The 26712-nt window shown below is 36.1% G+C and overlaps 1 protein-coding gene across 1 annotated transcript in view; it reads right to left on the bottom strand.

Annotated features, from left to right (window-relative positions):
• Positions 1-26712, bottom strand: part of RASA1 (RAS p21 protein activator 1) — a 46343-nt gene that overhangs the window by 5601 nt on the left and 14030 nt on the right. Inside the window, exons 9-21 of the mRNA XM_032205466.1 lie at positions 23368-23446; positions 20981-21101; positions 19105-19261; positions 16410-16497; positions 14098-14175; positions 12268-12425; positions 11890-11966; positions 7936-8108; positions 7578-7737; positions 7269-7411; positions 6325-6440; positions 4997-5083; positions 2277-2344 (exon numbers count right to left, since the gene is read on the bottom strand). Of these exons, the coding sequence (XP_032061357.1) occupies positions 2277-2344; positions 4997-5083; positions 6325-6440; positions 7269-7411; positions 7578-7737; positions 7936-8108; positions 11890-11966; positions 12268-12425; positions 14098-14175; positions 16410-16497; positions 19105-19261; positions 20981-21101; positions 23368-23446 (1505 nt within the window). The remainder of the gene's footprint in view (positions 1-2276; positions 2345-4996; positions 5084-6324; positions 6441-7268; positions 7412-7577; positions 7738-7935; positions 8109-11889; positions 11967-12267; positions 12426-14097; positions 14176-16409; positions 16498-19104; positions 19262-20980; positions 21102-23367; positions 23447-26712) is intronic.

Genomic DNA, 26712 nt, shown 5'->3' with positions numbered 1-26712 from the left:
CGGTGAAAGGAAGATTACTTGCAAAAGTAAAATACTAAAAATGGTGTACCTTTCTCCATATTTGTTTATACCCACCTAAGCAGGCTCTTAAGTGTTTTACCAGTTATACTTCGAGTTACTAGCACTGGGAATATAGAATAACCATGACATGCAATCCTGGCTTGTATTTCCATGGCAGTGTACTTCCTTCCTGTACTTAACACTGCGCTTAGCACTTCACATTAACCTTGCAGTCAGTTAGAATTTCCTTTTCCGACAAGTGACAGCAGGAGGACTGTTAAATTCCCCCAAATTACAGTAAATGGTCTGGTCAAAAGACAGTTTTGAATTTTTTCCAAAAGTGGCATAGTTATTATATAGACTCTAAATTTTGTAGTTATTTGTAAGAATGCTATATACTGTTCATTGTCCATCTCTGCCTTTTGTTCTCTGTCCTTCCCCTTCCCCTTGCACTCCACTGAAGCCCAGTTCTAGACCAGCAGAACTGGTCAAAAGAAGTGTTTCAAAAGAAGTTGTTTCACACAACTCAAATATGTTTGAACCAAAGGAGCTGAATTTTGAAACAAAGGTGTTTTTTTTTAAGCAGTTACTCAGGTGATATGATTTCTGCTGAAACTGAACCATGCTCAATACACACAGCCTTCAGGATACTTGTTTCTCATTATGGGAAGAATGTGTATGTTGGAAGCCTTGCTCCAAAAGGAGTGTCAACCTTTCTATTATTATTTTCTGAACAGCACTAAAAGCCCTACACAGGGTGTGTAAATTTACCTTGACAATAATCAAGAATATTAGCAGAACTTATGCAGAGGACTGTAGCAAGGTGAGCTTAAATGGGATTGCAGAAATTGATTGATAACTTTTAATACATATAGATGCAGCGGTCTCATTTGTAGCCCAGGTCAGGAGGGACCTATCTTGCAAATTATCTTAAGATAATAAAATGCTAAGGATCACTGTGTGTGAAGCAGGCCATGTTTCTTAAATGTTTTCTCCAAAGCACGTGTGGAAATGATTACAGAGTGAGAAAGGAACTTTCAGTTTGACACAGTCCTTCTCATTTAGTATAAAGTATAGAACAGGAAACATGCTACATGGTCTGAAAAACTGTTTACAAAAGAAGAAAAGGAGTTTTTCTGAATCAGACTTCCGATTTTGTGTTTCCAAATCAGCATTTTTGTAGTAAAATCAGGAAACTGTTAGGGAGGGAAGGAGGAAGAGCAATGGCTAGTGTTAACCAAGTACCCTCTAGTTTGGTGTGATCTTCATCTAAAAAAAAAAAAAAAAAAAAGGGTAACAAAGATGGGTATAACATACTTGAACTTCTAAGTCAGACTTTTGAATTTAAATTTTCAGAAGTCTGACTTAGAAAGTATAAACTTAGAAGACTGACTTAGAAAACTATACAAGTCAGACTTCTGAATTTAAGTTTTCATAATAGAGTTTTCTCTTTGGTAGTTTATGCTTTTCCTTTCTTCCTCCCACACAAGAAATTCAGCACCAGGCAGCACCGTGCCGCAGACCAGTTCTGCAATCCTGCTCTGGCAAACAGGAATGTTCCCCATCGCCGTTTTTGTTACTGCTACAGATGCACTCTACCAAAACAGCGGCAAAAAAATAGGTTAACTACACAGTGAGAACATTCACTTGGGCATATCCATGGGAACCCTTACACGTGGCCTTTAAGCCAAACGAGATTACTGTCTTGAGTCCATACCAACCCACCCCTTATAAATGTTACCCCTCTCTCTCATGTTTAAAATTCCTGATTTGAGATTACTTTGAGTCATTAAGTACAGTCAAAGACTTGTACAATGTCTGGAAGCTATCTAAGCAGCAGGTTCAAACGGGTTATTCAAGAATGATTTTCTGGTTCCTCAAATATATTCCAGGCTTTGCAGACACACTTTCAACTCTATAGATCTTGTTCATTTCAGAGATACTGCAGAAGTTCATCCATAAACTTTGACATTGCATTCAAAACAAGGTGTGAAGATCTCATGCTTAACTTTTCCACGCTGATAGAATATCGCACGGTGCTAGACTATAGCACTACACTGTATTATTAAATACAACAGCACATGTTCTGCAGTTTAGAACAAGCACCTTCTAACCTTTGAGGGTGAAAAGCTCACAGTTAGGGAGAAGTCATAAGTGATGTGGATAACACGAGTTTGGACACTGTTCAAAAAGCATCATTTTCTACATTAGTTGCTAAAGTAAACTCATGTCTACTACTACACAAAGCATGAATTCGATCTGAAGCATATAGTCACCTGAGATGATATTAAACATCCTTGGGTTCAGGATAGCAGGACAAATCAGTCGAAGAAAAACAAAGCCACTGAAATGGGAAGAAAATCGTATTTTGTTCAATAATAAAGTTAGAGTATTAATGTAAAACTGTGCAGTCTTTAAGGATTCAAGTTAATGTGAAAGTCTTCTTAAGACAGACAACAACCAACCAGCCTGCACTCTGTGAACACGTTCGTTAGTCAGGAACACTGATATGACTTCATCTATGATAAAAAACGAAAGAACAGACATATTGATTTCCCAATTAAGGCGAACTGCTGAAACAGCCTGGGAAGAACTTAACTGCGAAGTCATACTGAAGCTGATCGAAGTCCACGCTGACTTCAGAAAGGAAAGGCCCCTGCTCTCCCAGCTCTCCTGCCTTCCGGAGGCTTTTTGCTGTGCATCACAGAGGGCGTTCATCCTGCAGCCGCCCACTGCACCAACCAATGTAAGGAGCACAGGGCTGCGTGGGCGGAAGGGAACCTCTCTTTCGGCAGCAACACAGCCTTATAATCAGCTTAAACCAACCTATATCCTGATGACAGCATGTTGCAGCAGAAGAACAAACAGTAAGGGATCTACCTTCCTTCCAGAAGTAACTGCTGCCATCGAAATGCTAGAAAAAGCAGTCTGTTTGCAGAGCTAGGAACTCACTCAACAGAAGGGCAAAACGACCTTCAGTAGCATGACAGAAATCTAACTTTCTTAATAGCAGAAGTAGAAAACACCCAGCTCATGGCAACCTCAACCCTGCCTAACTGCTGCACAAGGAAGAGATATACAGACCAGCTAAGACAATCTATGCCATCCTTCATTTTGTTTGGACTGCTTGGACACTATCACCAGACTGTTCTTCACTACAGCAGTAACAAAGCATTAACAAAGACAATAGTTCTAGCCCTTTGTGAAGCAAAAAAATAATAAGAATTCTGTGGCATGAATTTAATCCTATTAAGAAGTACCTAATTTTGAAGTCATAACACTTTTTTTTTTTTTTTTAAAAAAAAAAAAAAAAACCTGAAGCTGACGGCCACTGAGGTACAATCAGAAAGGATGGACCTTGCTGATCCAGAAGATTTGGTGCTTCTTACCTTGCCTAAATTAATGAATCAGTATCTATATGTGATTTTTACAATCAGAGAGAAATGCCAGCACAGTCTGAGTTACCAGGGAAGCTACCCAGATATCTAAAAACTGTCCACATGTCTGAATACTCTAAGCATTTGTTCACCATAATCAGTGCAATAAAACATGACAGTCTTCACCGAAGGCTGCAAAACTCTAGTGATTAAGTCACAAGTACCACCTTGTGAAGACTAAGGTCACACCAGAAAGTGACCCGATATTTATAGCGTTGGGCGGAGACCTGTAGAAAACACTAAACATGAACTGTGTCCGCGTAAGGAAAGCCACATATTTTTCTGGAGCTGGGGTGGAACACAAAGGTGTTATATATCCACCGCTGAGCTCTACAGCCCTGCAATGTGTTATCCCCTGAAAACAAGAGGGCTCTTATAACATGAGCAGCCCTAATTTGAAGGGCAAGATCCAGCGCAGCACCCTGGTTGACATGAACTGTGGCTTTTAATATTGAAATGATAAACAAGGCCCAAAGACAAATCCTCTGAAAAACTCCAGCTGGAGGGAATCCAACCTCAGCAACTGGTACGACTGCCAGATGTTTGGGGGAGATAAAAAAAGATGTGTCTGATAACCTCAAACCAGTAACATTTTGAAAACCATTGCCAAGATCACATCTTTGTCAGACATTTTAATTGGACTGGCACTGGCAACGGAAGGTGTTTGAGGAAGAACTCGTATATTGCTTTGGATTACAAATGTGGATTGGAATTTTTGTGCACAGCGTGAGATCAGAGGAGCCAGGTTGAGCATCCTCTTGCATCATTTTTACGGGAGCTTGGGAATGTTACAACATGACCGAATGGGAGCAGAGAAATGGACGTAAAATCTTACAATATAGAATTATTTGTTTTCAGAAAACAGTGTTGACAGGAGTGATTAGCATTAGCAACACAGCACCAGCAACTGGGAGCCTCCTCCGATGCAGAGAACTCTATATTGCAGACAGTACTTCAGTGAAATCTAACGACAGTTCAATGGGCTTTATGAGAAGGTGTTAGATTCCTTACCACGTTGGGTCTGCATTGTAAGGAGTATTTATCTTAACCTGTGTGAGATTTCTCCAGCAATCAACACTACGTAAGAAATAGGCAGTAAGGCATGGTCTTCCCAGATGGCATGAGATCGGAATGCAATCTTCAGAGGTCACTGCTCTCTACAGGTATTTGAAGTATATTATCCTCATAAAAGTTAACTACCGCTTTAAGTGAAGTTTTTCCTTCACAGAATTAAAAAGGGAATCATTATTTTAGTTGTAAAGCTTCACAAAATATAAGTTAGCTCGAAACTATTAAGTAAAGCTATCCTGACCTCTGTACTACAACATCTTACTCTGTCAAAGTTCTATGAACACGGTTAAGAATCTAGCAAGCTCTTAATCCTTAATTGGGATATCATGTCTCAGTATCATAAATATCATATCAGTATCATAGATAGCAATATTTAAAATAGTATTATAAAGTTCTGTCACCAAAAGAAAAATAGATAAGCACACTGAAGCATATCATTAACAAGACTTTAGAAGATTACTTTCAACATAAAGCGTTAAGTAACTTACCTAACAACTCTGGTTCTCATGGTGGTATTAGCTGGCCACTTGCTTTGAACAGACTTCTGCAAGCACCCATAGATATATCTTAACGTCCTGCAAAAATAATAGCTAATTAAAAATAATAGCTAATTACTCATTCCATTAAACACAGAGCATCAAAAAAGCTGCTGAGAAAGGCTATAATCAAACCTCCTACTTGATGCAGAACTTACCAGCTCTAATTTTGTAATTTAGACATCATTTTTACAATTTTAAATTTAAGAGTTAATTTATAAGTTCATACATTTGTAAAAAGTCCATTTATATTTGTATGTTGAAAGGGTTTACAAATCAGAGAAAGGCCTTCATTAATATACAATTCTATTCATGCAGATAAGAATCTGGGATTATTTAGATGTGCATTAAACGTTTTACAACCATTTATGGCCTGTTGCTTAAGCAGTATTTCCTTTTAAAAAATACCAAATTTATTTTTTATTTTTTATTTTTTAAATTTTGCTCTTTTTAACTAAAAACTTTTCTTTCCATAAATAAGGGTTAGGTTTTTAGAAGCACCTAAGCAACCACAGCAATTCTCCTCTCCCATCAAAAAATGGGAAAATTGTGGCATTTTTCACCAGTGTTGGGAGCCGCACCATATAATTAAAAGGAGTGCAACTTTTAACCTCGTCGGCACTACCATAAACTAAACACTTCTGTGCTACTCTGCCATCTCAAATTTGAGGATTTTGTTTACTTTAAAAGCTGATAATACAGTAAGAGAAAACAGTAATATCCACTCTTTATTAGATGGTTCAAGTCTAAAATATGAGCACAAGTTATTTTATCACTTTGAAGAAGAAATAAAAGTAACTTCTCCATATCCCTGTTAGACAGAAGTAATCATAACAGGTATCACTCTACTACTACCCACTTGTATTTTGAGTATGGTGTAAGTAGTTCCATTTTGCTTTCCTAGTGGAAAAGGACTAGACAATTTGTGATCGACTAGACACAATTGTCTCCTAACTTGTACTGTCTTCTACCTCTGAGGAAATATGATACTGATTATTTTTATTCTTCTTCTTTCCCTGACCTCTTGGACCTAGTAGCTTCTCCTTCAAAGAAAAGCACATACATGTTAGCCAAGGAGTTTTGCTAAAAAAGTACTATTTATTTCAGAAAGGATTATTTTTTAATTCATCTATATTCCTCTGTATATACAGCCACCCTAAAGATATTAGTCTCGTGACTGATTAGCAGAAGATGAACCAGTAAGAAAACAATTTTAATGTGCAACATAATCACCAAACGGGAATTTTCAAATGCAAATCTAACAGAAAACTCCAACTTACGGAGGCAGTATCTCTGCAGCCATGAATATTTTCTCCACCAATTCTGAAAGTATACTGAGTAGATGTGCCAAATTAGTGTTTACATCTTCATTTTTTTCTAGTTTTGAAGGATTTAACTAAAACCAAAAAAGAAAAAGATTAAGCTCCCTCTCCTAACTAGTGCTACCTATGTAAGTTTCATAATATTACACGTAATACTACTTCAAACTAAATTAAATATTCTGCTGCTGTACAAATGTCAAGACTCCTACAGAACTCAAAAATCTGATTCAATGGCTAGCAAGCACATGAGAAGCAATAATTCCACTGTGCTATGCTTTTAATAGCTCATTCAGTACAATCCGTCTACATGACCTTTTGCATCTTTTAATTCAAATTACTGAGGACTCCCATCCTTTCCCACAATTCAGCTAGAGTAAAACACAGGAGTTAGGAGAGACACTTATAAAAAAACAACCTGTAAGATCAGTAACAAGCCACAGAGTGCCTTGTTACTTTCGACTCCAACATCACAGAGTCAAAAATCATAATAGAATCACAGGATGTTAGGGACTGGAAGGGACATTGAAAGATCATCTAGTTCAATCCCCCACGTTCTGACTTCTACATCCTGAGCTTACTATACGTTACTTAGGACAAGCCATTGAGTAACTGCTGCAGAGCAACCTACATTTTTGTTCTGTAGAAAATGTAATTTAAAGAAATTAAAGAAATTAAAAAATGAATTAAACTTAAAAATTAGTACTATGAATGTTGCTCAAGCTAACATCTAGAAAAACTCTTAATGAATTCAGTCCCTGTATTAATCATATAAATTAAATTTAGCTCTGAGAGATCGATAAGTGTTTCTAAAGCTAATATTTAATGCAAACACAATGTCTAACAGTCTGTAGATAATTGTGTCAATAAACCAAGATGTTTAAAAACATAGTTCAAGGTATCACCTCACAGGACTGCTTGCTCTCCATTATCTTTAATATAGAGTCTTTCAGTGCATGGTGAACAAAACGTGTTGCTGTGGCTTTCATGTACTGCTCCATGAGTGTACTTGCTAAAGTGGTGGCACGAAACAAGGTAGTAGCTTCATCTAAAAGAAAAAAAGTGAAAGGCTGAGAAAGGAGACAGAGCAGTGAAAATAACTGGTGTTTACATTTCTATGTGTGTCGCAAATACAGAAAAACAGAAGGCACCAGAGCCCTTCCCTCCCTACCCGCCCACAGTTTCAGTAAACTTTAGTGTAGTTAGTACAATACCTTCCATGCTTATTTCCCTGTCATTTAGTGTTCGTAACAACAAGGACTCAAGCTTTTCATGAAGAAAAATCTTCAATAAAATGCCAGCCAACAGTGTTCTGTCCTGTCCACAAACGTGTGATAAGGCATAGACTACATGAAGCTCCTTCTGGAGTATAAGCTGGAAGAAAAACGTAATTTTATATGTTAGAAGTTTCTGAATATTATAACAGTTTTTGAAGAAACTGGTATCATACATCTATAGAGAAACAGAAGTCACTACAAATATAATGATGTCAACCTGTGTTACTGAAATCTGTCTCAAACAGACAAAGCGAGTTTTGACTGGTGAACTAAGGAAAGTTAAATAATTTTATACCTCTTTAAACTCACTGTATTCCTCTTCTGGCATGATTTTCTCCATAGAATACCGTGCTCGAACACGCAAAGATCCTGGCTCAATACCCTTTAATGGTACGTGGGAACTGAGTTGAAACCACTCATCTGTTGCATGTCCTTTTTGCAATCGGCTTAGTTGGCAACGCATAAACACTTAAGGAAAAAAGCATTTTTCAGTTAAGTTATCACCAGCAAAACAGTGTTAGTATAGAATAAAACTGTATTTTTGTCACATCCCATCTCATTTCAGCAAGAGTATTAATAACAGTAATCAAGATTTCTGCCACCAATATATTAGCAAGTTCTCTATTCATTGGTTTAAAATATTCCTGTGAACTGAAGTGGAAGTAAGTACAAGGTGCTGTTCTGTAAGTAATGTATAAATATACAATCAAAAATGACACTGGATATTAACAATTTTCTTTTTTAACACCCATGTAGAGGGTAAAGAAAGTGCTACCCTGTAATTCCTGGTAGTAGTCTGAAAATAAAAGCTTATAAAGTGTTCAGAATTCACTGTGTTGTTGTTTTTCCAGCTTTGGGCTGATATTACTGTCAGGCCTGCTCCCTGACCACTCTGTTACTTTTTATTATTTATTCTTATAGAGACACTACTTAAGTTTCTCATATTAAAATACCCCCAAGCAAACAGTCTTTGATTTTTCACAATTCTGCAAAGCCTATACATAACATGGCCCTTCAGAAATTGTTGACAATTCCAGCAGACTTTCTATTGCCTCAGTGTTGCAACAGGTGCAATCAGGTTATCATTTAATACTGGAACAGAATATCATCATATTTATAATGCTGAATTCAGGACATGCCATTTGCCTATTTCACATTCTCTGGAGCTGATAAACTGATGTAAGATAATGCATTCAGGTCAGCTGAGCAGTGTGAAAAACAGTTTATCATCTGTTACTTATCACCAGTGTGGATGGGACCACAATCCTATCAACCAACTTTCCTAGAATATTTCTTCCCAGCAAAGGTGCTATACACCCACAAATAAGTAATGTGTTTTCTTGCTTTGCTCACAAACATGGCATGTACTTCTCACCGATGGGGACGGTGAGATACAAGATCTAGAATAATCTGATTCTTTCCTTCTTTCCTGTGACTAGGAGCATTCATAACTGTAACATTGCCTGGAAATTAGGGAGGGAAGGCAGCAAGTCTCTAGCCAGTACTAGTAGGCTGACTTCCCAGGGCCACAGAACCGTCAAGCATGCACCACAGTGATCCTTTTTTCTCCTGACAGTTGCATAATCTAAACTAGCACCTTCAAAAACAAGCTGTGGCACTACTGTAAATAAAAACTCTGCCTGAAAGGAAAAACCTAAGCTATTATTTTGCTCTACAGACTTGCCTGCCTGTGTTGACCCCCTCCATTACAAAAATGTTTCTTTTTCAAAAACGTTTCTTTTTCACCATTAACTAATTTAAATGAACCAACTGTGCTAGTACAAAAACTAGACCAGAGCTCGCATTCCAGTTCTCAGTAGCAGCAGATGGAGTACGGTCTATGGCTTTGTTGCGTTTTCTCTTTTTTAAGATGTTTATATGTATTCATTTGAACAAATCCTTATGCAAATTACCAGTTTCTCTTTCTGAGAGAAATAAAGAAAAACTGAACAGAATTAATAAACTTCTTAGTATCATTTCTGTATACTTGAAATAGTTTTTAAAAGCAAGAAGACTAAAATAATTATGGATTATTTATAACAGACAAACATCAAAGTCAAAAACTTGAGAGCTCAGTAAGCATTTTAAAGTAATGAAGAACCAGCCTTCTTGCTCTTATTTTAGTATTTATTTCTGTGTTATGATGAAGAAATAAAGCAGTGAGATCCATACCAGATTTTCAGGACCTTAATCTGTACATATGACAGAAGCAGCTAGCAGAAAAGATGACTTAAATAACGGGGAAGATTACAGTACCAGCCTCACATGACTCCCATTTCAGAGCAATCCACATTTAGTAACTATTTGAAAAGCTGAATGTTCACGAAAGCAACTAGTTATCCTGCTTTTGGAGAGTTCAGGAGTTATTCAGGCAAGATATCTAGGTCTGTTTTAGCTCATTTTTTTCCCTCCATTTTATTTCAAATATTTAACAGGGCAGAGATATATGTTAATTCCACTTGAGTTGAATTTTTCCTTTTTCCCTCAAAATGAAATTAGGGTTGAGTTATGCACTAAGAGTGCGCGTAACAGTAACTGTCAAGTAACTCTGTCAGTAAGGCACCCATCACCTCCCTGGCAGCTGGATGCATTTGAAGTCAACACAATCTTCCTAACCTGGACTGAGAGAAGCAAACTGCAAAAAACAATTCTAAAGAAATTGCTTAAGCATTCCATTCACAAACTACCCTGGTAAAGGTTCTTGTTTTACTAACAACATGGTTCAGGTAGCTAATTTCTTTTCTAGCTCAAATGAATATAGTAACAGTGCAATCACATGCTCAAAACAGCAACTAGAGCCCTTTTGTCTGTCAGAAGAAATCTATCTTTTTCCTCCAGGTATGCAAGAATTTTTCTAGTCAGAGGAAGGGCAAAGTTTTGGAATTGAATGAGGTGCTCCAAGAGCATTCAATCTGAGTAGTAATTCTTCTACTTTGGTCACAGCTACAATCTCTTCTCTACATATCTCTTCTCTGAAAAAATCACAAAATTATCAACAAGGCATAAAAAAACCAGGCCAGTAACACAATATACATAAACCGAAAACATTTCCAATAGATTATAAATATTCTGCCAGGCTTTCAGACAGACAGGTCTGAATACAGTGGAAACGAAAAATTCTTCAAACAGGCTGAGGATGTGTGCATAGCAAGGAGGAGGTGGGGGCTGATGCTGCTACAGAATGGGTACATCAGCAAACAAAGATACTTTGAATAGAAGAAAAAGCCTAAAACACACTGTGTGGGAAGGGAACCAAACTTGAACAATATATAAAACAATATATATATATATGCATATATAATATATATTTTATATATACAAATTATATATTACATATACATAAAATATGTATATATAGTATATACATATAATATAATTACATATATGTAATTTGTAAATATATAATTTATATATATATACACAAATTATATATACACACACACACACGCGTATATATAATAAGCTCAGAATACATTCTTCAGATTGAGCCCTTTCTTTTCTGGGCCTACCAGCTTCCTATTAAATTGCTGGAATAGAAACAAAACAAGTGCTGAAGAAGCAGCTGTCTAGGTAACAAAAAAAAAAAAAAGCAAATTCTTGTGAACTCCTGTAGAAGGTGTAAGAAAATATAAATTAATATAAAATATAAATTAATATAAAATATAAATTTAAAAAATAAAAATATAAATTAAGCCCAGAAGCAGAACAATGAAAGTACACAGATGGGGTAAAACAAAGAATACCAGGCAAAGTTTGTTCCAGTGACTCTCAAGGTGGTGATTTTTTTAATTATTTTTTTTTAAATGATTAAAGTACCATTTTCCTCCCTTTCCTTTTTCACTGGGAGCAACAAAAAATTAAACAGAGAAAGAGTCCCATACACTCATACTTCAAACAGATCCCAGAAATTAGCTCAGTGAGACAGTACTTAAAAAGCAGACTTTTTCCCCTTGCTTTTGGGTAGGCACAGTCATCGTATAACATAATAGCTATTCCAGCAAAGAACTATGAAAGCCATGAAATACATAGGACTGGATTACTGTGCATTTTATTACTGAAAACATGGAAGCTTTCACTGTAAAAAACATTAATGCAAACCCAGTAAGAAACATCCAAAACATACAAATACAGTCGTGTGGTAAGTGAAAAAATAAATGTAATTCTCTTGTGACAATTACAAGAGTAATGAAAACTGCACAAAGAATCCATTGCTGCAATACATATGCAACTTTTACAGAAAAATACTTACATATATCTGGATCTTTACTTTTCTTTGTTTTGTTACTAAGACTTATCTCAAATCTATTAATATCAGATGAAAGATCACTAGGAGAAAAGACAGAAAGCCTCAATTAATACTATACTTGGCTGGCATTTAACCTTATTCTAAACTCAATCCAATCCTGAATTCTCATTTACAGCCAAAGATGCACACTTACATTAACGAAGATATTTAGATACCTACAGAAAATTCAGCCCATGCATTTATGATTAAAATTTTTCTGTTGTATAACCACACATACAACTTTTTTAAAAAGCATACACAACAGACAACACAGTGTTAAAAAATATAAATGCAATGCATCTTACAAGTGAAACTTGGTAATTCAAGAAGAGTAAGACTTACTCAAAAACAAATTCTTCTGACCACACAGGGTTCTGCCCTTCCCTGATATGTGTTTTTGCTACCTGGACACTGTTCAGGTAGATGTTGCAATACGGATTAGTAAAATGCTTTACTGGGAGGGTATGAGCTTCTTCTACATGCAAAATAAGACTGCTGACCTAAAGAAAACACAAAAGATTTACTTCTTTTTGCTACAACAGAAATACGTAACAAATGAATATAAGCTTTCTTCCTCCATGGGGAAGCTTAACATTAACGTATAAATACTGAATCCAAACTATAATTTCCTGACAGAGAGAGCAAAGAACATATGTAATGGAACAACACTTTAAGAGATACCAGTGACAAAGTAACAGTAATATCAAATAATTACTGAAAACAAATCTCTGGCACCATATGTTTTAACGCATCCCATGAGACATTAGGATTTGCAAATACTAGCTGTTCTATGCAGAGAAAATTTTACTGAAATCAAGAGCCAGCACTTTGAGTAACAGCCATGGATGGATGACTGCAAACACAATAGTGTACTTGGTGCTTTCCTAACAGATTATGTAAAATTGCTTTGAAGAATATTTTGAACTGCCTCCTACCATACAAAATTCCGAAACACGTGTAATTCGTATCTGACTCAAACAACTACTGATACCAGCTGATGTCAAATATATATAATAAATACAGGAATCACCACATTTGATTGGGTCAACATTCTATTTAAATTCAAATATTCAGCACCACTAATTTCAAATGACTTTACAGGAAAATTATTTAACAATTCACATTAGTTTCTTTACATTCTCTTTGAAGACAGCTTACACCATAAAAGTCACCAGCAGGATTTTATTTTCCATTACACTCTGCAGAACATGCAGATACGAACTAATTGATCTGTTTTCTCTTCACATTTTTATGTTCCCTGACATAATTTCTCTAGGATAGAAATAGAAGTGTGTGATTTTTTTTTAATCTTTCATCTTGATGACTCACACATACTTTTTACCTATTTCCTATTGTATTCCTGTATGGAGATAAACATTTTGTTTTTTGAAGAACAGAATTAGTTCAGATTGCCACTCTGTTTAGCTTTTGCAAACTGCAAAAAATAAAAAAACAAGCCCACAATTTTCACCTGCCAGTTCATCTGTGAAGTCAATTAGTTCTTTCCTTCAGAAGCATTTAATCTTCTTTAATACTAACTACAGAATAATTGTGTGTGCTGAAAAACATTGTATTCTATTTCTTTTTCCACAGCCTGCTAAAATAATTACTTTTGGTGATCCTAGCATTCAAAACTATCAGGCATTCTTGAATTATTTTCCCATTACTCTCCACTCATTACAGACTTAATCATTTATGGCTATTTGTCATCTACATCTGTAAGAAATTCTGGCCATGACAGCAATTCCATGTGAGATACTATGCCACAAGAACGGACCAGCACGTATTTGCTACCAAAAATGAATAGTTAAACAAGCATTTTGTTTATACATAAGTCTGCCAATTTCTTGTAAAGCTTCTCAAAATGTGGAGAATTTAAAGGAATAAGGTGATACAAATGCTGACTTCTTTACACTTTTACTCAAATGAGGTCAGACAGTAATATTTAGCATAGCATCTGCAGATTCCCTAAAACACTTGGTCTTTACGTGTACATGTGTTATAGCAAAGTTGAAATGTTTCTGGTTCTGCATAACTCTAAAATGAAAAGCAAGTACATGCAGAATTTGTTGAAAGGAAAATTCTCAGATTTATCAGTTTCATTTCACAAGGAGACAAAACACTCCCCCCTCCCTTCCCCTTAGAAGACTCATATTAACTACACAGCTTCACCTGACGTAGACGTTTATTTGATGTTCCTGGACTGGTTTTTCTTAAACTGCAAAACATCTGCAGAGCTTTCATCCAGTCCTAAGAGAGAGAAGGATGTGGAATAGCGTAATGAAACAAAGTCAGACAGTGATTCTTGCAATGGGCTAGACATCTAAAAAGATATGTTGAATATCTCAAGTATTCCCCTAGCTTAATGTTTTACGCAATTCCAAGGTATTCAAATTTGTTAAAGTAAAATTCTTATCCTTAACAAGCAAATGCAAAAAGAATTTGCTAATCCAAACCATTTTCTATTTTGGAAATACCAAGCATTGCTAATGAGATCTATACAGCGTGACTTTTGTCAATTTTCCAAGCTAGTAGTATTACATTAAATTACAAAGGGCATATAAAATGAAGCAAAACTTGTTTGCTTCAGAGAAAATACCAGTTAACAAGACAAATAGTTCTGATTTTTCTCTCCAATATTTCTGTATTGCAGTCACAGTACTTGTATACTTCAACCAAAAACTACAGCAGCACTAAACAACGATAAGTATACCATACACCCCCCTTTTGTCTGCTCATGGATGCATAAAGCAGAACAGATAGATGGATTTCATTTCAATAAAGAAAACACACAGGTTATCTAACACCAAACTGACTATGGAACCTTTGTGCATTTTTTTTTAAACTGAATAAGCTGCTAAGAGGCACCGCCAACTTACCAGGTCACATCTGAAAAAGTCAGAGGAGTGTAAGAAAGTTCCTAACAGAAGATCTTTGTACAGGGTCTTAGCTTTGGAACATCATCTTCTGCAGCTCTTCTCAACTAGACCCTTCTCAGCTTGAGTTAGGTTTCAGCTTGCTAAACCTTCCACGGTAGGAAAGGCTTTCAACTGCACTGCACAGTGTTTTAATGGATTTCTTTTCTTATTCTAGTAAGGAGTAGTGATCAAAAAAAACAAAGGCCTCCAAAATACTGTACATTTACAGGAATAACTCCTAGATGCACAGTATACCTTAATACTCACTCATAACAGGAAAACCTAACCCCTTAAATGCCAAAACTTACAGCAGTGAGAACAATGTGCCACTACAAACACAATGACACTAGCGTACCACCCTTCACATTCACTTATGCTTTGTACTTAAAGACTACACATAACCCACAGGATGGTTGCTTTGATATTTATTTGCATTACACGAGAACCATCATATTTTCCAGAATATAGGAATAAAACTAGTCTTCTATATACAATGTTATAAAGTAAAGAAAGCAGGAGCTTCTCGAAACAGAAGCTTCTGTTTCAGAAGCTTCAGAACTACATTAAAATTAATGTAAAAAATTACGTAATGTATGTACTCTCAATTACTATACCGCATGCTGCTTCTAAAGATAGTACATTAAGAGTTACATGATAAACATCACTGAAATATTCTTATGTCATCTCAGTAACTTCCATGAATTTATAATAAATTAACAGGAAAATTTGTGCTTTTCTGTGCTTACAGCACTGGAAGAATACTAAATTTATATAACCCTTAATGCACTGGTGAATAGCAGCCTGTTACAAGTGTTTTAAACAGGTTTAATTTGATTCCTATTAAATCACATGCAAAGCTTAACTCCTGATGGAACCTGTATATATCAGAACTGTGACCTTATTAAATAAAAACATTGTTTTTATCTTGCATATGCTCTCCTGCTGGTAAGTGAATTTCAGAGCATTAGGCTCCTGTCTTATAACTCTTAATCGACAAATCCAACTGCTAGAGAGGTAGAAACTAAATGATACTGACTGAAAACAGAAAATGTTATTTTTCATGAATAATCAGGGCCCAAAGCTATGAAAAAACATCAATTTATGGACAGGAAAAATAGCTGCAGAAGGCAGTCGTTCCACAGACTTTGGTCACAGGGCTCACGTACATTTTACTGTGTATCAGGAAAGTGCTCTCAAAGAAAACTCCCAAACACTGTGCTCTGATTTGCCAATATAGAAAACACTTGGAGAGCAACTTATTTTTCTGTACTGAATTATAACAGAAGAGATGTTCTCCAAAAAACATTAAACAACATAATGGATGTTCAGTCCTTGGCACCTGAACCTGTCCAAACTAGAAAAAAACACAGGTAGGCAGGTGCTGGATTCTCAGCAATAGTTTCGCTCATCTATCTCCTACTACTGCATTGTAACACCTGCTAATATAGACTTAACCACTACCTATTTGTGGTATACTTGGTTCCTGCTACAGAAGGGTGGTATCATTGAACACTACAAGGCAAACAAATCACTTTTAAAATTATATTTACCAACAAAAGCTCTCACCTGTGCTTGTTCTGGAGTTTCGCCTGCAAAGTAAAAGATGTAATGCTCTTCACTAAAGTGCTGAACTACTATCTGAAAACAGTTTGGCCTTAAAGATAAACAAAACAAAAAGATATGTTTTATTAATCTTCATAATATTGACAGACACCTTTACTTATTAATCTCAGACTGGGCATCGGGAAGCCTTTCTTTACCCTGAGGGTGGCCAGACACTGCAACAGGCTTCCTAGCAAGGTGCTGGGCACCCTGAGCCTGTCCAAGAGGCGTTTGGACAATGCCCTCAGTACCACGCTTTGACTTCTGCTCAGCCCTGAACTGGTCAGGCAGTTGGACTGGTTGATCTCTGAAGGTCCCTTCCAGCTGGAATGAATTAAAATGACATTTACACTGGACTAATTTTTCTGCTGATTGTCTGAAAGGAGCATTGAACATGGCATCAACTTGGGGTGAGCACAACTCTAGCAACAGCACCCACGGAGAAGGGAGAGACAGGATGGACTCCAACAACAAAACTTCTCCCATGCTTCAAAACTATATTTTGGTTTGAACACATGTAATTTTAGGAAAATAGTGTTTCTGTACAGCTAGTTTTGTTTTGAGCATTAAGAAACTTTTAAAATGTTTTATAATGAATATGCACGTATACTATCTTGTAGTCTAAGCAAAAAACTAATCATCTGAGAACTATCTGGGTTGAGGACTACTCCCACAGGCTTTTTAAAACAAGCAGAAGTTCAGCATTAGTTCCCACAATTAATGACAAGTTAAAGATTTGTTCTTTCGGGAGCTCAGGGAATGGCACTAACATAACGAATCCTCTATATCCTGTGTTCCACAGGTCTCAAAACTAATAAAATGTGTATTGGAGCACACACTACTCGTCTGACGTATGTCACAGAATCACAGAAGCATCTAGGTTGGAAGCGACCTGTAAAGTTCACCTAGTCCAACCTCTGACCTAACACTAACAAGTCCACTAAACCACATCACTAAGCTATGCTTTAGAGGCTTGTATGTATCACACTCTAAAACCTTAAACATAACCATGGTGTCCTTGCCATTTTGTATAACCCCACTCATTTGTCAAAAAGACTATCAAGACTATCTTTATGTTGTTAAATTATAAGCTATTGCAAGCGCACAGTTCATTCACAAACTTCCACGTTATGTTCGAACGAATTTAGCTGTCCTAAACACAACATTACAAGGAGGATCTTATTTTTTCATTTGCAATGGCATGTCACTCTTCAGTTCCTCCATCCACTTCAGTGCCTGGTGAAATGCCGACACAGCATTTTGTCTCCATGCCACAGAAGGATGGGGGAGAGCAGGATGTAACCAGAGCTGGGGCTACTTAAATCACTGCCCCCAAAGAAACAAGCAAAACTACAGACCTCACTGTACTTCTGAGAAAATGATAAAAGAAGGGTTTGTATTGTTTTCCTTTTTTTTTTTTTTTTTTCTTTTTTTCCTTCTCCTAATACCAGCTACTTAAAGTATAGGAGGAACTTTATCTCAGCTACAGTTCCTTATTAGCAGCTTCCTGAGGTGATGCAACCATGCATCTTCTTCTACCCACATTTAGTACCACTGACTCTCCAACTTCATATTAAAAACAGCACAGGGGTTTTTGGAAGCTGCTTAAGAAAAGGTCACCATTAAACAAACTTCTCCTTTAAAATGTACACCAAAGCTTCCTTTGTAATTGCTATCTCACATGAGGAACATTTCTGTAGTAGTGTTTTTTTTTGGTTGGTTGTGGGTTTTTTTTGTCTGTTCTGTTACACTTTATTTATATGTATGCTCCTCATTCCATTAGTTTCATGGGCTTTTAGAATTTAAGAGTGAAAAAACCTGGTGGAGCAAAAATCTTTCCAGCTTAAGAAACACCACTAATTTTAAACATGTATGTTCAAGGGCAGTTTTTTGTTTTGTTTTTTTTTTTCAAAAAAAAATAATCACATGAAATTGGCTACAAATCCCCTTTGATTAAATGATAATACATGGGTTTTACCAGAATTTCTATTTAATTATTTTTAATCTGACACTTGTAGGAGTAAGCATTCATGTTTCTTGTATATAGCTTTAAATAGAGGTCAGTGGACTTGTATCTAAAGTATTAGAGTAAATAAGATTTGATCTGAAAATTATCTGAGTATAGTTTTTGTTTTTGAAAAAATTTATAAGGATGTTGACTTATGAATTAACTTACTTTTAAAGTTGGTCTGATCTATCAGAAGTACTCATTCTTAAATACAAAAACACTTACAAACTCTGCTTAACCAAGTTAGCTTTCAACTGCCTATCAAAGAAATGTAGACCTTTTGGAATTTAAGAAAATTCCAAATTCCTTGTCAATTCTAGATTCAAAAGATTAAAACCCTGAGCATTCACTCACTATTTCTCATGTGTAGAAGATGAAACACTGAGCAATTATTACACTTAATATTCAATAATGCGAATGCTTGAATCGTTATCACACCTCATTTCACAATAAAGCTTTAACGCTGAATACTGAAGTTTTAACTACAAGCTGTTTATGAACTCTTGCTAGCAACTAAGTATGAACCAAGAGTTACAAGGCAAGTCAAAGCAACCTGCTCCCTGGCAACACATTGCACATACATTGTACATGCTTCAAATGAGCAGTCAGTTCTCCTGCTGCACATACAAGAACCAAAAGCCAGCATCCCACCTGCCAAACAAACTGTCATGTACTCCGTAGACGGAACACACACTAAGGTCTATTAGTCCTTTGGGTTTCGTGGCTCGCTTTTCACTTTCAAAATAAATAAGCTGGGCATCGTTTCCCTCTAATATAAAGTACAAGTTTTTCCATCTCTTTCCTTTACCTGTAGAAAAGCAAAGCAAGAAGTTAATATAGTATTCTGAAGAAAATGGAAATTTTATAAATGAAGATAATGGAACAGAGTAGTAAGCTTTTGTCAAACTGCAAACAGAAGAACAATATATAGCTAATCACAACAGGTATATTATCAGTATAGATACTCAATATTATGCAACATGTAGCTAAATCTAGACCCTTGTCATAATTCAGGTACAGTTGCAAAAGGGTCTCTAAATGTTTTCACCAATCTCAACAGGATTAAGGAAGTGTATATGAGCTGCCTGGACAACTGGTTCATATCAGCAGGAAGACCCTGTATGCTTACAAATAATGTCCTGATGCTGTGATCTCATTTATTACAACAGTTTTAATTAAGAAATAAAGTCTTGACATGAGAAAATTATTCATGAACTTTGACCAATTTATAACAGTATCCTAACGCACCCATCTGCAATAATTTGGCTAGTTCCCTTGTTTCAGAGAAAACATTCTCTGAACTTTGATAGATAAGAACGTTCTGGAACTAATTCTTATGAGTCACATATAAGTTTGCATTTTAGAAAAATGTTCAGCCTTAACATTATGCTTTGATCATCACAAATCCACCACAGGCTTTAATGAATGACTACTAGTATTGTTTTTGAAACGATGACTAACATCCAGTTACCACACAGTCTGCTGGATGAAGAGTGATTTCATTATAGTTGTTCCATACGCAGCTATGGGCATCTCTCTACACCTGCTCAGTAATCCTGTTTGCACTTTTAAAGTATATCATTACCCCATTTAACTGAACTTCTCTTCATTCTCATCCAGTTCCTCACTCTGCCATGTCCCTGTACAGCTTCCCTCAGAATTAAACTTCGCAATAGATGTTTTCCTTGTTCTGTTTGTAAGATCTATGATTGTGCCTTTTTTTTTTTTTATTATTATTATTATTAGGCAATATTTGACTTCATACTTTTTCCTCACTTTTTGCTTTCTACCTACAATACTATCTATAATTTATCCTTCTAGCTGCGGTCTCTGTCATTTATGTCATCAAATCTTTTGTTATTGATCTGTTTTGTTTCCATTAAAGTTGATTTAAAAAAAGTAAAAATCAACACTTTGTAAAGTACTAGCTGCTCCAGAACCTTAAAGACTTGCTGAGTGGCAATTCTTCAGGCATATAAAATAACACATCAGTCTACTTTTGATCCTTTCATTGCACATTATGGTGATGGTATCAGTGTTAGATCCTCCAAAATGTTGTTATATATCTTGTACATAAAAATACTTTTTTTAATTTAAAACATACAACCTAACTTGGACTAACGAAAGAGCTGTACAAATGAATTGATTTGTACTATTCTAGCGCTAATATATTCTGTCTGCAGGATTTTTTTTTGAGTTCCATATAAAATACTTTTCATGGAAATGCATCTTGTTAAATTAGTTTGAAAGCTAACTTTGATAGGTATGTCTAGTTGTAGTGCTGTACTCTGATTTTTTTTACAATGAAAAACTCCAAAACAACACACAAAACTATATGCAGTGTGAAAACATTATCTATTTCTATTCATATGCAAGTCAAGGAAAGAAACTTCAACACTCTTTACATACATTCTACAACATTTTGCCCACTTTAATTTTGTTCTTTGTAGTACCAGTATTATACACTAAATTCACTGTATGTGTACCCAGGTCTGTTTAAAAAAAAAAAACACCAAACAGAACTCACTTTTTTTCAAAAGATAGCCTTTCTTGACAATATTTTTATAAAAAGCATCCTTTGTTTTGCGACGAATTGTATTGTAGATTTCTTTTCCATCCACTGTATCATTAAGCACTTGCTCTTGGTGCTAGTAAACAAGAAAACATATTTTAGGCTCAGAAACCACCATTAAAAAAAAAATAAAAAAAAATCACATACTGAGGCTGCAACCAAGATCATCTTACTAACAAATCTTTAATACTGTTCTCTACGCTGCTTTATTAAAACCCATGAATTTTTAGTAATATACTCTTGCTAGAAATGTAATTTAACTATTTTCTGTGGAATTATTAGACCAGAGTCATGATAAAAGTGATCAATACAGACCAGCTTTTATAAGGTAACATCTGTGTATTTTTCCCACTAAGTAGAAAGCAGCATGTTTCACAGTGATTTCTGTAAAATTTATGGAAGTCCTGAAAGATTTATCTAGCGCCTGTCTTCTATCAAGGCTTTTTAGGCAGAGTAATCAGGGACAAACTCTGAAGCAACAAGAACAGTACACATCTCAATTAAAACCAACACACCCACAGAGTTGCACAGACCCTCATTCACCTCATTAAAATTCACGTCTTCTAATTGGATAGAACTCTTAACAGAATACAACAGAAGAAAGCAGAAACACGAGACAAAAAAGGATAAATCACACAGAAAACTGTAAGATCTGGAAAAGCAAGTTAACAAATGGGAACAGCCAAAAGCCAAGCTAAGTTTGACATTACCTAGCAAGCTGATCAGCAAAAAGTCTTTCACCATAAGAAATATGAAAAACAAGACTGTCAAGCAGTGAGAACAGTGTTGAGATAAAAAGTGATAAATGAACTGGCTCGATATTGAATTTCTACTTTTCTTCCTGCCCATCTATTTGTCAGAACTATGGTTCTGAACAATATAGCAAAGGCAAGATGAAAAATATTTTGGTAATACTAACAGGACCTACAATGGAAACAACATCCAGATGTTTATGAACAAGATAATCTCTGTAACGTAACTACTCAAGGAACAGAGCACAAAACAGATCTAGTGACCATGTCTTTTTAGTGACCTCCATATTGAGGAAGTCCCATCAGATTCACACTAACAGTAACCAAAACTTCCCAACTTTTTTTCTTCAAAAACACAGAGCATGGCAGCATGTGGAAGGGAGGTAATACATGGCCAAACCTAAAAATTAACTACCAGTCACTAGATTTTCAAACAAGGAAAACTCACGAACATTACTTAATGTTATTTTAAATTATTCAGAAGTCTTATGCAGAAAATTATTAGTAAAGGAACTCTAAGTGCATATGAAAAAAACTAAAATGAATACAATTACTACTATGGCCCAAAAGGAGTCATGGAGCATGAGGAAAGTCACTAGCAAAGCCTTCAAGGATTAGTCTCCAAATTCACATCTGCATTGGGGAGCATCAGTGACACAAGACTATCAGCAACACAGGGAAGATGGAAATAATAAGATGCAAGGCTACTAATGCAACATAAAAGTTGCATTTTTTGATACTTACCACTAGAAAATGAGAAATAGATGAGAAATCTGAATGCCTGAGTCATTTACAGGATGACTGAGCTATAAACAGAACGTAGCTATGACAATGTATTGCCTTTGGTGGGGACAGTTCTTTATTTTCATAGCAGTTCATATGGTGCTGTTTTGCATTTGTGACTAAAACAGCTGATGATGCACCAGTGTTTTGTATATTGCTAAGCAGTGTTTGCACAGCACCAAGGACTTCTCTGTTTTTCACTCCACTCCAGCAGCAGACTGGGAAACAGCAAGAAGGTGGGAGTGAGCACAGCTAGAACCAGAATAGATGGCAGCAGGGCAACTATGAGAATGAATGGTATGAGACAATATTGCCTTTGATATGCTTGGCTTAGTGAGAATATAGGAAAGGATGAACTTTTGTGATGGGGCAAGAGTGTTCCAGAATAAACCCTGCAACTCAAGATTTTCTGCATCTACAAGTTTCTTCCAGCAGAACAAACAACTCAGGGAGAAAAGACTGGAGATTGCTTTGATTTCCTCCTAACACATGGGGTTAATGCACAGCACTGCACAGTCAGGGAGCAGAGCTGGGGCACACAGCAGAGGATCAACACCTTGTAGCACAGATAGAGCCTACTATTATTCTGTTGACTACGTTCCTACCTTTGATAAGTGAATACACATGAGAAAAAAAAAAAGAAATATACCAGCTGAAAAAAAAAAAAAAAAAAAGAAAATTAGAGATGATGCTGTTTAAATATCACTGGTATCTCTGCTTTAATTCAGGTCCTATACTATAAGCAGGCTTGATGATGATGAAGGGGAGGTGAGTATCTTCACCAAATGCTCAGAAATGAAATCTTACCTGCATTGGAACAGGATCTTTAAGGTAATATCCTTCAACGATCTGTTCTTTTCTGTAGTGCTCAATGATGTCAGCAATACTGTTCCAGAAAGAAAAACAGCATTTAAATATTAAACTGGTTAGTTTTTCCTGTCTGAGAATTGCTTTTCCATATGAATCACAGAAATTCGTCAACATTTAATAAAATCAAGTGCTAAACATCGAAATCTCCTTTGCAGCAATGAGAATTTGCTAACATTGAGGAAAAAAAAAAAAAATCACAAAATTCATAGTGTCTGAAGTTTAAAATCTGTAGATTTGTTTAGTTGCTTAAAATGCCAAACAAGGATGCTTTTTTCCCATACTCAAATAGCATGTGCTTTACTGGTTCTCCAACTAAGCTGAAAATTGCTAGTTCATTGATAATAGCTTTCAAAGTCCTAGAGTAAACAGGGAATGGTTCATACTGCAGTCTGTAAAACAATTTCTTCCTAGGAAGGGAAGAGCAGAAAATAGAGAAGGGTTGTAACAGATCATGCAGATTATATTTGGAAATCACTAAGGTTTCATGTTAAATTAAATACACAATCAGTAGCACCCCTCTACAGGAAAGCCTGCATCATTATTAGATTCAGATTACACTTTGGAAGGCTCAGGAGACAAACTGACATACACAAGCTGAAATTCAAGGTAAATGAGTTGCTTAAACTTATTTTTACATTTAGTGAAATTTACACTATAATAAAGAACAGCAACATGAACACCAATACAAATGAATCATTCATATACAAAATATCAACCTGAAAAAGAGAACTAAGTAAGCAGAAATACACTGAATGTGATTTCTCACTTCATAGGTTGCAATTTGTGCAAATATAATCAAAGCACAGTGAAGAGATTTTTGACCTATTAGAACTGGATACAGCTATGTCCAACACGGAAAAGATATGGTACAGTATAAACAAACTCAGTAACATTTAAATAAAATGGCAAGACATCTTAGCCCACTTTCTTTTTTTCTAAGGCAATGAATTAGTACACATTTGATAAAATAATGAATTGTTCCACATAAAATTTTAGTTATCAGCCATGCATAATGACTGATTTCTTAATTATTTCATTTAAATAATAGTAATTTTTATTGAGATACACCTGGTGTATCATTTTCTCCGTAAAAATTGAAAGTTTACCACACTGCATAAAATGACACAGTCATCATATCTGGCATGTAAAGTAGCTGCTGCCAACATCTAGGTATAAGTAAAACAGCATTCAATATTTGTTCTTATTTATCAGATCAAGAATACCTTGACCATCATTGCCTTCTCTCCTTCCTTGATTAAAAATCCTGCCAGGAGTTCCTTAACATAGGAAGCAAGTGACTAATTTCTTCCAATGTCATAAAATGGGCTGAAGAATAAATTCAGCTATATTTGAGAACTTATTCTGCAGTCAGTGTGCCATATAGGCTAGTATTTTACGCCTTGATGGAGTGATTAAGGACTTAGTTCTGAGCCTTCTGCTCCCTGAAGCGAGCTCAGTTTGGGTGGTCATACATATATATTGCTTCAACACTAGTGCAGCTGAAGCGGCTGAACAAACTGAGCACTGCAAACACAGAAGGATACCAGGTATCTCCAGGCAAGACTAGAAACATGACTTAACAAATGATCAGAGCTACCTAACGTGTGAGAAGTCAAGCATGAAATCAGACTGACCACAAAACTCATCTAAAGGACAGGAAAAAAGAAATCATAACCCTTCTCAATGTCTAACAGCAACAAAAACCTTACACAAAACGCATAAAGGAAGGTATAAATAAGCAAGGATAAAAAAATCCTTAAGCTTGGTTTAATATACAGAAATAAAGATAATCTCAATAGTACATTACAGTTTCTTTAGTGATTTTAGAATGCAGAGCACAGGGCTTGTTAGGTTCCTCAGGTCTTGGCTACCTAGGTAATTTTAAAAGCATCTTATCATTATGAGCAGTATCCTTTTTTTTTTTTTTTTTTTAATTTAAAGGGTGAATTGATTCAAGATTTTCCAACCACTGACATTTAAAATAATGAAGAATCCAAAAAGCAGAAGCTACAACCTTCTACACGTTAAATTATAAAGAAAAAGAATGAACATGTTAGATCCATATTGTTTAGCATATCAAAACACAGATTTAATTCCCCAGTCGGAAACAAAAAGTGTCTTCCAATCAACTATTAAATTTTCAGATCATCTTGTCTGTTAAGTTAAAGATAACTTGAAAACTGAATTCCCTCTATAAACTGCTGGGTCAACACTTCTTTGCAGTAGAATCAATAGAAACAAACAAAACCTTAGTATTACTTTTTTTGTTTGTTTGTTTATCTTTGAAAGTCATCTGTTATGTAGGTTGAATTTAGCAAAGAAGGCAGATGGAGAGGACAGAAGAAACGGTCTGGTATGCATCTCCTACCACAGGTTCTAAAATCAGAACTGAAACATCGGTGTTTTTAAAAACAAACAAACCCACAAGGACTGTGAAGCATATGCAAGTTCTCCACAGATCTGCTGCACACGGAAGGCACTTCAGGAGATCACCCACTTGAACTCCCCCTAGATCACAGCAGGGTCAACTATGGCAGGTTGCTCTGGACCTTGGGTAGCATCTCCAAGAGTGCAGACTCCACACCTTTGTGGGCAACATGCTCCTGCGTTCAGTCACCCTTGCAGTAAAAGAACTTATTACATCTAAACAGAATTTCCTGTACTTCCTTTTGTGCCCACCGCCTCTTGTCCTGTCACCAGGCATGACAAAGAAGTGCCTGGCTCTGCCTTCTTAGCTAGAAACCAAACAGTGCCTGCTCATTCCCTGCCCTCAACAGGACAGGAGAGAACGTGAGAAACATGAAATGCAAACTTTAGAAAACTTGTGGGTCGATACAAAGAGGGTTTAATAAGTGAAAAGGTGGAGAGGGAGGGGGCAGGTGGAGGGAAAGGCAGAGTGATGCAAGCGCTATCACTCACCACCTTGCAAAAAGCAGGCAGATGTCCACACAGACTCCGACCAACAGCCACTGGAAAACCAAACACCCCTTCCAGTTTTTATTGCTGAGCATCTCTTTGATCAATTTGTGCCTCTGGGAAACACAAAGCCACGATGCTGTGCAAGCACCATCCAGCAAAAGCCTAAATGCTGCTGGTCTTGCCAACACCTTTTTAAGTTACAAATCCCAATCACAGCACCACACTGGCTGTTGTGAAGAAAATGAACTTCATCCCAGCCAAACTCAGCACAGGCACCAAGAACTGACTTTGCCAGTTTTTCCATCAAAATGTAAGAAGGAGACTGTTAACAGAGAAACTTGTTATCCATGGAATAAACAAGAA

Source organism: Aythya fuligula, chromosome Z, assembly GCF_009819795.1.
Source record: "Aythya fuligula isolate bAytFul2 chromosome Z, bAytFul2.pri, whole genome shotgun sequence".
Lineage (NCBI taxonomy): Eukaryota > Metazoa > Chordata > Aves > Anseriformes > Anatidae > Aythya > Aythya fuligula.
Note: the sequence above shows the minus strand (reverse complement) of the source record. Positions and strands in the feature narration are given on the sequence as shown.